This window comes from Corvus moneduloides, chromosome 4 (genome assembly GCF_009650955.1).
Source record: "Corvus moneduloides isolate bCorMon1 chromosome 4, bCorMon1.pri, whole genome shotgun sequence".
In the NCBI taxonomy this organism is placed as follows: domain Eukaryota; kingdom Metazoa; phylum Chordata; class Aves; order Passeriformes; family Corvidae; genus Corvus; species Corvus moneduloides.
The window spans coordinates 60,357,151-60,369,630 of record NC_045479.1 but is presented as its reverse complement, the minus strand read 5'-3'; the positions used below and the strand labels follow the sequence as shown (position 1 = coordinate 60,369,630).

The window sequence follows — 12,480 nt, the reverse complement described above, 5'->3', positions numbered from 1 at the left end:
TTAATTTGGAGACCAAGTGTCAAAATGTATTGTAAGGTTTAGTTTTCTGATTACATACTGGAGATCAATCCCACACAAAGAGGATTGTTCCATTGGTGAGAGGTTCTGTGCACTAAAAATATGTGTTTGCAATATTGTAATTACAGAATTACTAGCAACCTAAAAAAACTTTTAAAAAAGGATTCCCTATATGGAATGGAATTCAGGATGAGTATATAATTTTACACAATGTATTTGGGGGAATAATAATATTATTATTATATAATAATATTATATATTATACATGCAATATATTTTTATATTATGTAATATAATATTATATAAATATAAAATATCTTTATTATATATAAATATATATTTACATAATTAATAGATAGAAATTATATATTTTATATATATATTTATATAATATTTTATATAATGTTATATAAAATATAATAATAACAACACCAGAAATAGGAAGAGAAAGATCCCAAAAACACAGAGATAAAAGATCCATCCGCTGTTTTGCCAGGGTAGTATTACTAACAAAGTTCACCATCTTATTTAGCATGAGCTGTAGGAAATGAATGAGACAGTCTCTGCAGTTTACAGAGCTATCACCAATTGCATTTTTAAGAATTCCATATAGGTATGAATTACCTCACTAAGAAATATGACAGTAAGTGCTGGCAAACAAAAAGCTACATGTTTTCTCTGGTTTTGTAATTTAAAACATATCCATACCAATACTTAAAATTACATTAATACTACTTCCAGAAAAGCTTTTGTGCATATGAAATACAGTGGAAACTGTATTGTGTATACAGAAAACCTAGTTGAATATGTCAGACTACACAGCCCTGTGGACTAATAGTATGGTAGCAGAAAGATACTGAACTACAACATATTTAGCACGTTACTGGAAGAGCAAAGCTATTAGATTCTATCAAGGTCCAAAGACATTCTCATGTCTTGTACTTTGTAATAAAACAATGAAAATTGTAGCAATTTACACATTTGGAAGACAGTGTCAGTGTTTCACTGGTGACTAAACAATCCTTTCCATGCTATACGAGTCATCATTCTGCATCACAAATCTATTATTTCCTGTTATGTTTGTTATGCTACAGCCCATTTTCTCATGCTACTCACCCTTCCAGCAAGAGCTGTTCCAGATTTTCAGCAACACTTGTAAGAAATTCAGGAGTGCACACCAGCTGATTGTATGAAAGGTTAAGTTGCTTTAGAGTTGGACATCTCAGGTGTGGATCCAAAGCAAAGGAAGGTCCAATGTCATTTCGAGAGATATCAAGATTTGCAATACAATTCATTTTCAGTAAATAAGTTGGGAAAGAAGTAAATCGGTTACTGTGCAAATCCAAGTAAGTCAAGCATTTCAAGTTCTGAAAGAAAAGGATAATTCATTTTTAAGAACTTAAAATAAAATACGAATTTATATGTTTATAATTGAATTATATTTTTATACAAATTATTAATTTATTTATATTTAACTCACATGGAAAAATAGCAGAAAATAGCAATCGTACCAATGTAACCTACAATATTTCTATGACAAAATAAAGTATAGGGCATTATTCAAAAATAGTTAGCTACATTTCATAAAATTTAAGATATTAATTGCCTGCAGTTCTCAGTTCCATTTCCATTATTATGCTACTTAATATCACACATCTTAAAGCAGTTCTCTGCAGTAAATAACTTAAAACAATTCCATGAAAATACTTTTATTTCTAATGAACATGAATGCTGAACGAAAGTTGAGTAAATATATGAAGCACGCAAAAATGTACAGCCATATTCTTGAATAATATTGCTATGGATACATTATTACAATACATATGGACTACATTATTAGAGACCAACAATTTATTTTAACTAATTTCAACTTGTATTACAGAAAATTATGCAGAATTACTTCACACAGTTGTTCTGGAATGTTTGTAAGAGCATTTTGGTGGAGCTCCAGTTTCTCAAGGTGTTCCAGATGACTAGTTAGGCAGCTATTCTGGCTGATGGCATCAATGTTCTCCAGCTCATTTGATGAAAGATCTAGTGATTTAATATATTCTTTCTCTGAAATCAATGAAGAAAGACTGTCTGATGGTCTTATATGTGATGACAATTTTGAGACGCCTTCTATGAAAACAAAAATGTGAAAATACCATGATTTCATTTATCATTTATGTAAAATTTCAATCAATCATCTTGGGATTTAAAGATGCAGAAGAGAGTGAATGTTTGCATATTGGTTAAGATCCAAATCCATGAAGAATTCTATTAAGACACAGAAATTTGTAAGACAGTAGGGGAAGGGAAAGAGATGGATCCTTACAAACTGCACAACAGAAGGAGCTTTTGAAAGCTAATAAGGGCACTCATTAAAAACTCCATTGCCTACATAAATTATTTGTCGAGTCCAGGAAATAAAAATCCCTATATATGCATTATTTTTACTTCACTGTAGTATTTCCCAAATGTATCCTCCTCTTAAACAAATATATAATCTGTCTCAAATCTTTGCATGCTATGTTTGTGAAAGCATTAAGGATGCCAAATCTGTTATATACCTTAAATTGTATAGTTTACTTACTGGGGAATTCATCTGAGAGCAAGAATTTTCGTCTTTGTTTCATTAATGGTTCATAATCTGAGCCAGGTCCCTGCAAAATCCAAGAGAAAAAGCATTTAGGAACATATGCATGTTCTGAAATCATCCAAATTCAGTAAATCTCTTTATTGTGGTTTATTTTCATCAGAGCCTATGGGAGAACACAAAGACACTGTATACTTGAACTGAAAATAACAGTAGGTCACATCTTTCTGAAATGTATTAACCCATGCAATATGAAAGAATGGTAGATTTAAAGTGCAATGGAAGCAGTGCATTTCTGGTAACTCAGAATGATTTTCACTAGGGTGCAATAATAGGATGGACCAGGATATTGCAAAATGTAGCTTCCTCTAGGGAAGCCACTCTCTCCAGTTTCCCTTTACAGTAAATGGAAAGAGACAAGCTCCTTCCAAAGGAATGTGACTTTGATTCCACCAATTTGTCCTCTTATGTCTTATTAAGGAATCAGTCTCTCTCCACTGATTGTTGCTGAAGATCAGCTTCACTAAGGGGAGGTTAAATCTTTGTGAATGAGCCCATGATCCCTGTATTTCCATTTGAACATCAGACTGAAAAGTTGAACAATTCAAAAGACTGTCTACTTTTTTAGTGATCATATATTTTTGCTGATATAAATTCATCCGTACAGTGCACCACAACAGAACAAAACACTGAATGGCAACAGTGAGACAAAGCCCATATGGCTACACAACCTTTCCTAACATTTGATTATTAAGAGTTTTGGAGTAGGCAATGGAGATGGACTTAAAAACCTGGAATGTGCAAGGATCTGACTTACCACAGAGTAGGAATGTCGCAGCAAAGTAGGAGAACCTCTTTGACATGCCATTTCCCTACAATATAAATCAGCAACTGCAATGGAATTGGACTTCTTTTTTGTAAAAAGTGAACCTTCGCTTCCTTGAACACAGGAGGAGAAATAGGCAAGAAAATGTATTTAAAGATGAGGCTCAGAGTTCAACTGTAATATAGATGCTGACAAAGGAGAGATGCATTCCAAAAGCATCAATACTGGCAGGATCTCACTGGTCAATTCTGTGTGCAATAGGCCAAAAATGTTGTCAGTGTGTTTTAGAGTGGAGGGGCCATACTAACCTGACATTCTTCAAGTAGGACCTGCAGGTGATTGCAGGACCTGCACTGATGATTTATGATTTAAAGTTTCCATCGGGTTGGGATTATTATACATGTTTCATAACACATCTTTCTGCTACTTCAGTGTAAATACTTCTTAAAATAGAAAAGGGTTGGATTTCAAGAGATAAATTTGCACTCCCACACTTATTGAGAATGAAACATCAAATGCCACTCTGGATTTGGTGATTTAGGAGATATTTGGTGTCATTATCTGGAGACATTTGATGTTCCTCTTCTCAAGGCTACTTTTAAAACTCCTAAAATCACTCCTGCATTTTTTTATGATAACAACTTTTCTACATGGGGCAACAAATAGACCGACAAAAATTAAAAGTGGTGCTGAGCGATAAAAGGAAAAGAACAAAACATAATCAAAAAGTTCCTTTGGATTCTCTGATTCCAAAATTCAAATTCTTCATCTGTGATGATTTTAAGTAACCAACTGTTCTAAAACAAGAGCAACATTTGAACAACAAAAAAGATATGTTACAAATTAAGGCTACTTTCATTATTAAGTTGTTGGTATTATAGACAGAAATAATGTCTTTCTATAAGTTAAAGGCATTCAAATGTCCTGGTTACAAAGGATGATGTTGGGCTGAACATAAATCTGTCATTTACATTTTCTGATCAATTAGTTTATCTTTGGGATAGGGCTTGTTTCACCTACTTTATTTGTTAATAACATAGTCCTCTATACCAGATCTGGTTGTATGAACTTTATTTACAGACTACCCAGGGAACAGAGGGGTTTCTAGATCACAATACACTTGACTACGTGATGAGACAAATTGGGCTCTCGAAGGTCTTGCTTTTTGCCATAGATTATAAAGGCAGCTCAGAAACAGAACAGAAAAAGTCAAAATCTAAATTCAATTGCATGAATCTCACTCTTTCTCTCTACAAAACACTGGATGCATGACAAACTAATTTTAAGTGTATAACTGAATAAAACACTTCAAGGTCTTAGTTTTGTAGATGAAGCACATACCACAAACTGTTTTCCAATGTTACCCCAAACAGAGTTTTAGATAGAAGGTTTTTTATTCATGGGAGTTGTTATATCTCAAATACAAATAAACAACTGATTTATGGCTATAGGCTAGCTCTGGTACATTAGATTGGGATTATAAAAAGCAAAAAAGAAAAGAAAAACAATTACCTTCACTATCAATATCATCACTCAAAGGAAAAATACTGTCCACTAATGGGTCAGGTATGAAATTCCAATCATAGTTTCTATCCACTCCATCTTCAGACAAGTTTGAATCAGAGGAGGCTCTTGATCTATCCTCTGAAATGTTCTTCATCTGGAATTTGAGCACCATCCTTGCCAGTGCAGAACCTGCATCTGTATGTACAAGAAATGGAAAAGATAAAATAATCTCAAAGAAATCCAAGTAGCTTTAAAAAAATAACAGAGATAACTTGATTTATTTTCAAGTTTCCCAGAACTTTCTATAGCCAGCTGAGTGCTACGAAAAGATTCTCAACTGAAAGTCTTCACCTAAAACACTTTCATAGTGCCATCAAAAGATATTGACACATTTTGTATAGCAATTTCTACATATACTCACTTTGTTTTCTTGTTTGAGTAAGTTTATCTGGGAACAAAGGAATGAGCCAGGAAGGTTCTAATCTGCCAAAACCAAATCCTCCAAGACATATACTGCTGTTGGTGACATCAAGGCTAAGCTTCTTTAAGAGCAAGCTGATGATTTGGCTATCTCCTCTCTTTATACTGATGGTCAAAGCACTCCGAATATCCTGCTCTCGAGCACCATTGGCTAATAACAATTCCACCAATTTAGGATTATTTCCTTTCTCACAAACCTAATAGAGAAAAGCAATTAAAACAAACCAAGAATGTGAAGCATTCAAGTAACAGTTCAGACTGCATAAAGAGGCTTGTCTCAAATGCAGATTGACTTTATTTTAAGGATAAAGGACTTTATTTTAAGGATTGTGTCTCTTTCTCAATTATGCAATGCCTTACTCCTTGGAGCACACGCCTGCCTAAGGCGTCAGAGTACCAATTCCCATTTTCATGAAGGCTTTGCCCAAAATGTATCAAATGCTGGAGTTCTGCAGTTGTAATTTTTGTCATGAGTGCACACAGTTTTCAGGCAGAAATGAATGGCAATTTATCTAGTTTGATTATTGCCTGTGGTCAACGGCAACTCCATTTATTTATCTGTTTAGTGGAAAATAGACACTTAGGGGTTCTCATCTGGATATTCAATGAACAGACAACAACAGTGAGTCTCATCAAGCCTTGCCTAATGATAGTGAGCTCAGGTCTACTGGCTTTAACTACCTGAAAGGAGGGTGTAGCCAGGTAGAGATTGGCCACTTCTCCTGGGCAGCCAGTGACAGGACAAGAGGACACGGCCTCAATCTGCTCCAGGAGAGGTTCAGGTTGGACATCAGGAAGAATTTCTTCACTGACAGGGTGGTTAAGCATTGGAACGGGCTGCTCAGGGAAGTGGTGGAGTCCCCATTCCTGGAAGTGTCCAAGAAACAACTGGATGTGGCACTTAGTGCTCTGGCTTAGTTGACAAGGTGGTGGTTCAGCCAAAGTTTGGACTTCACTATCATCGAGGTTTTTTCCAACCTTTATGTTTCTGTGATTCAGTCAGCTCCTCCCAATCTCCAAGCCTGCATTGCTACACAGACCAGTGTTGATTTTCAACACTAAAAATATTTTCTAGAAATATTTTCAGTTACTTCAGTATTCTCTCTGTGGTTTGCTAACACTGATTTGCCTACCTCACACTCTATGAATGGATGGTCAGTTCTAAACCCAGTTGTGCTTCACCACCCAGAGAGTTCTACCAGCAGAATTGAACACTTCCTAATTCCCTTCATGCAGTGGGGTTCTCTCAGACTGTTTAACACTTTGACACTGAGCCAAAATAAAGTAGTGCTTATGCATATCATTTCACAAAAAAAAAAAATTAAATTTAAAGGTGGCCACATATAGCAAGAAGCACCTGTGGGCATGTGGGAGCAGCCTCTCTGTTCTCTGTGTTCTCCAGTATAAATATTTACATGACAACAGAAAGGAACCCAAAAGCACAAATTTTTAAGCAACAAAATTACATATATATTTCCATGTATTACCTGATAGATCAAAGAGTTTATCTTTGTCTTCTTATTAATATCAGCTCCCAGTAGAAGTAAACATTCAGCCATAATACTGTTGTACTCCATACATGCTTTTTCCAGCATCGTATTTTTTAAATCATCATTTTCAGCTATTTTAGCAAAACATTTACAACACAGGCTTTGAAACTGAATGTAAAGACAAACAGTAAAAGTTAGGACAAAAAAAGCACCAACATTTTTCACCTGTGGAACTGTCAAACAAAGAACATACCTGTTGATCTCGCTGGTCAGTGAAACACATGGACATCTGGTAGAAAATGACTGTGTCAAATGATTCATTTACCAGCAGCTTTGCAAAACAAGGTGACAAACCAAGAATTGCCAAGATAGCATGAAATCCCTAAGAATACAATGAGAACATTGAAAGAAGTACAGTGTTAAAAAGGGTCACTTTAAAACAGGTCATGCAGCAAAACCAAATTTCAACCAAAAGATTCATGCTTTAAATTTTTTGTCTTACTTTTAAACGTGCATTAGTTCAAAATAGGAGAAGTTCAGAAGAGAAGGCAGAAATAGCAGGTGTCTCTGTAGTTTCATGCTTGTTTAGCTGACCCACAGATATTAACTGACACTGAAAAGTCAAATATGCACCATAATATCTGACAACGTCCTGCCTGGCAGTGACAAATGTACTTGTGATTTCCTGAAAATGTAAAGAGGAAACAATCTCTTTCTAAGGATATGGAATGAAGATACCCTGTTCCAGTGTGTTGCTCTGTAATCCCCGAATTTGAAAAGAACTATTAAACTAAATGAAAAAATTAACAGGGGTATCTAAAAACTAAGAAGAAATACAAAATTACCCCATGATTCTGCAAGTAAAGTTTACCTAGAAGGGTGAACTGGCTAAATTATGGACTCCTTGTCCAAACCCAGTTGAAACTAAATCACTTAAAGTAACTTCCTTATTCCAGCACATTATTTTTATTTCTCTCTACACTGGTTGCTAAGCTAAATGTGGAAAGGTTGGGGGAAAAACAGCAGCAAAGAAGGGAGGCTGTACTTGTGATATTTTCATATTCATCTGGAAGAGAAATATAGAAACTCTCACAGAAAGCTGATATCACAGGCAAGCTCTATTCCACTAAAAAAATGAAACTGGTAACCAACAGGGAAAGTTTCTGAAGCAGAGGAAACAGAACTTCACACAAGGATTACACGTGTGTTTACAAAGAACTCTCCTTCCATATACAGATGTGGGTCAAAGTCTGATAGTATTCCAGCAATAGCCTTTCTTAAATACAGCATTCCTACACTAAGTTTACTCCTGGCAACAAGGCTGGTAGTTACCTTCTATGACTTCTCAAAGAAGGGCAATCAATACTATGATGGTTACTTCATGAAATGGTTAGAGATTGACAGAATGAAGGATCATGACTGAGAAATTTGTTCTAGTTCTCAGATCTCAGAAGTCTTAAATAAGCACTTAACTTACGCTTACACATCCTGGATTGAATATATGCCTCCAAGAAAACCATCTCTATGACAAATGTCTCAGTTTAATTACAAAGGTTTATACTAATCTAGCAATTTCAATAAAATCAAAACGAAGTAAGTAAAACAGGGAATTATACTTCAAATGTAACTACATTAAAATAATTTTCTAAGGTTTTGAGTTTTGTTTTCATCCTCATATACAGAAATGACACATACATGCATCTGGATTTCAGTGACTTCTTTAAATCTTCGCAGAGTAGAAACCAGAACTGCTGACAGGACATGCATAGTTGCAATACACAAACTCTTTCTTGTAATCAAAGAGCGTAGAAGACTCAAACCCAAACACTGTATGTCTAGAAGAAAAATAAATATTATTCACACACCAATAATTCAGACATTCTGAATGGAATAAACCCATGATTTAAGTAGTCTTTTAGTAACATTCCAGAAAGTTACTTGTACAGGCTATTACAGGGTGAGGCAGACTGCAACATGGGTGAATCTGAGGACTATGCAGCACTGCAGCCTTCTCTTGCCAGGCAACCTACATCACATCCAGCACTAAAGAGAGCAACAGATCTGTTACAAGCCCTCCTACCATGTCATTCTCATTCTACTGACAAAACACCTTCCCTACCTTGTTCATCTGGATACATCTGTAGGGTGTGAAGCACAGTGTCAGTAGCTCCTTGCTGGGTTAAAATTTCTAGTGCACCAGTGCACTCAGCTACAGAACCAAGCAGTTTTAGTCCACACTTCTGAATGCTAGGATTTCCAATAAACTAATGGAGAAAAGAAAATAAAATCAGATCAAGATTGTTCTGCTTACAATGGCAAAAGAAGACTTGCTTGTTCTTAAGGTTGTTCTGTAACAACAAAAGAATGTTTGGTTATTTAGAAATTCAACAGGTTGTGATCATTACTTCCCAATTTCCCCCCACTTTTAGACGGAGAAAATCTTGATGAGGCCTAGATCTGAGAGTGTCACAGCCATCGCAGTGACTTGCAAATCTGCAAAATAATTTCAATGGAGTCATGCCCAACTTCCTCCTTATTCTGTCTCTAGTTTTCAATTAAATGTGTCAATTTCTAGCCCTTCTTGCTGATATTTTAGTACCCCAAACCACAAATCAGCTGCATTGGAAAATGCAATCAGGATGATCACAAAATACTGAAGACCTTCTGAAGTAAAAATTATTTTACCTCCTTTGTTAACTCCTATGTCTGATATCTTCAGATTAAGTTGTCCTTTAGATACTCTAGAACTATTTCACTGATACATTACTTGCTCTGACTTCTATAATAAATGTAAGAGACATAATTTTCCTTCACTGAATCTGTTTGGCAAGCTCAAAATTCCTGAGAGAGACTTCTAAAAAATTAAGAATTGCTACATTTTGATTGTGATCATGTGACCCTTGAAAACCTTGTAGATTGGATTCCTCTGAAAGCCATGAAGTGAAACATTTCCCATCACTAAGATTTAAGGTTAATTTGCTGTGCAAAGTTCCCTTTGCACAGACTGAGTCTGCTTCAGCCTTTCATTTTTCAGCTTCCCCTTCAAGGCACTGTGATCATTCTGTTTTACAGGGGCTGAAAAAGTTGAACAGTGAAAAGAATGGAGACAATTGAGTTGTGCACTCAGTTCTATGGGTAGCTGAGGTGTAGGCATGAGGACACTTCATATATAGCCTGTTTAAAAAAAAGAAATCACAAATAAACTGTATCCTTGAAAAAAATTAGCTTTTTAAAAATAAATATCCTTTGGAGTCACTGTATAAAGAATCATCTAATACACTACAGAAAAGAAAGGAAGAAGAAACCCTAATAGATTAATGAAATTTGGGAGTTAAGATTAATTCTATCAAATCAATAGGAAAATTAATGCAGAACTAAAACTTACAAATTATTCACCATTGCAAGTGTAAAATAATGACAAATCCATTAGAATAAAGCTTTAACTATACCCTGTTTAGAGCATTAAGCACCAATGAGTGAGTTCCCTCCAACAGACACTGGCTTCTAATGACTTTTACTGTAAGTGCAAAAGCAGCATCTCCCACATCTCTGGAAGAACCATTCTGGTGTTCATTCTTTGTATCTGCAACAATGGAAAAAAACCTTCCTCAGAAGAGCAGATTTCACATTCTCCCCATCATTAACCCAAAAATACAATCCAACAATCAAACGAACACTGAGGTGACTCAGAGAGCATAATTCAGATCTTATGGTATTTTCAAAACACTGTATTGCAGAGACTGGAGTCCCTCCAGATTTATATTGTAATGTGAGTACATTGTGTTTGAAAGGAAAATTTCACCACGTATTTGCTCACTGCTTACTATGAAAATACAAAATTGTGCCAAAGAATTTGTTCTAAGGTACATTGCAATATATTACTTTTTTGAGCTACAGAGTTTCCTGGTGTTCCTGATACCTACTTGAGAATGCTTCTTCCTTCTGGTAAGGAGACACTATACAGAAGCTATAAACTGCTTATTCTTTCTCACTTGGCAGCACATCATGGGACATATTTTACACACAGATGACATTAAGTGGAATGTGAGCACACATAAAAGGTCTTTCAGATTTACTTTCTTTTGGCACTTGCAGTCAAGTGACACTACAGCAAGTACTCAAAGATCCTTTCAAAGTCACTACAGCATTCATATTCATTGTGATTACTATTTTTCCCATGAATTACTTTTTTATTCCCTAATTAACCTGCAAGTTCCAACATCCAGTTGGTGCTGTCTGATTACAGTTTAGAAGGGCCTCACTTCCAGGATACTGGCAAGCAAAGCACCTTGCCTCCATGTTAGAACACATATATCAAGTCTTAATCCTGCTGTTCAATGAAAAAAGAGGGAAGTACTAGGATTATAACTCAAATAATAGAAGCAAACTGAAAAACCTGCAATCAGTCTGCGTATTAGTAATTTTACTATTTTTATTGGTTTTGTAGATGTTCAACTAGAACTGCTGAGAGATACCTACAAAAAGTTATTCTGAAAAAAAAAAAATCAGTACCCCACATCTGTACTCTTACACTTAATATCAGAGGAAAAAAGCAGGATATATAGCAGTACACTGATAAAAAGAGTTAAAACTTTTCCCAAATTCTACTAAAGGCATAAAACTAATAAAGAACATTTCTTCCCCATCTGGATTGCCAATAAAGAGGGGTTTTTCTGGAAAGGAATTTCTAAACTAGTCAGTTTGGTTTCTCCTTTTTGATAGACAGTAGTACATAATTGCATATTTTATATCTGTCAAGATCACTGTCCGGTTCTTACGTTCCTTCCAAGAGATACTATCAAAACAATTGCATTTTGTGGTAAAAAAATGTTTATGTCATTAACATGGTTTGCTCTCACTTAAAGGGGATCGATGATGCAAACCACAACCACAGTGACAGCTCTGCATTTACTCCCTCAGCTCCTTAGAAAAAATGGAGCTGCCTATTCACTGATGAAATCAAGAGGAAATCAGCAGTAATAATTTTGGTCTGTTACCTTCAATACCTCAAATATTTTCTCCCATTTTGTATTTTCCTAAAGACATACAGCTATTCTCTGCTATGTACAGAGCTGCAATAATTTTTGGAAATCCCATTAAAGGCTGTGTCATTAGATAAGAAAGATGAAAACCCAGCTATCTGATTTGCTGTATGCCTTTGGATGACTTACCAGGCATCATGAAGTGTAAAAGGACTCGGAGTGCTTCCAGTTGTACAGAGAGTGATTTTTCATGTTTCCTCATGGCTTTTACAACTTCTGATACTGCTACTGTCATTACATCCAGATGAGGGAAACTGAAAATAGTTTATTAAATAAATAAAAAGAATGCATTTCTAAATTTCACATGTATTTGTCCTTACCCTTTGGAACACTGTAAATCTGAAATATGAATTAAACTGTGTTACTTTTCTTCATCATTGCAAGTTATTTTCATGCCATTCTATTAATTCAGTCTATGTAAATACTTCCATCCTAGCCGACAAGAAAGTAATATTAACAAAATGCTATTTTAATAATCAGAGGTAATTCTTCGGGAAATTTCTTATCTCCTAATGGAATTCAGTGTTGTTAACAGGAGGG

The 12,480-nt window shown here is 35.2% G+C and overlaps 1 protein-coding gene across 6 annotated transcripts in view; it reads right to left on the bottom strand.

The window, feature by feature from the left end:
* The window catches only part of LRRK2 (leucine rich repeat kinase 2), a 64,264-nt gene that overhangs the window by 30,135 nt on the left and 21,649 nt on the right, over nucleotides 1–12,480 (bottom strand). For all 6 annotated transcript variants that reach the window (XM_032107678.1, XM_032107679.1, XM_032107682.1 and 3 more), the window contains 12 exons: nucleotides 12,070–12,194; nucleotides 10,348–10,481; nucleotides 9,018–9,162; nucleotides 8,594–8,733; nucleotides 7,152–7,280; nucleotides 6,896–7,066; nucleotides 5,350–5,605; nucleotides 4,935–5,123; nucleotides 3,414–3,535; nucleotides 2,594–2,663; nucleotides 1,919–2,139; nucleotides 1,135–1,385 (listed from right to left, as the gene is read on the bottom strand). In XM_032107678.1, the coding sequence (XP_031963569.1) occupies nucleotides 1,135–1,385; nucleotides 1,919–2,139; nucleotides 2,594–2,663; nucleotides 3,414–3,535; nucleotides 4,935–5,123; nucleotides 5,350–5,605; nucleotides 6,896–7,066; nucleotides 7,152–7,280; nucleotides 8,594–8,733; nucleotides 9,018–9,162; nucleotides 10,348–10,481; nucleotides 12,070–12,194 (1,953 nt within the window). The remainder of the gene's footprint in view (nucleotides 1–1,134; nucleotides 1,386–1,918; nucleotides 2,140–2,593; nucleotides 2,664–3,413; nucleotides 3,536–4,934; nucleotides 5,124–5,349; nucleotides 5,606–6,895; nucleotides 7,067–7,151; nucleotides 7,281–8,593; nucleotides 8,734–9,017; nucleotides 9,163–10,347; nucleotides 10,482–12,069; nucleotides 12,195–12,480) is intronic.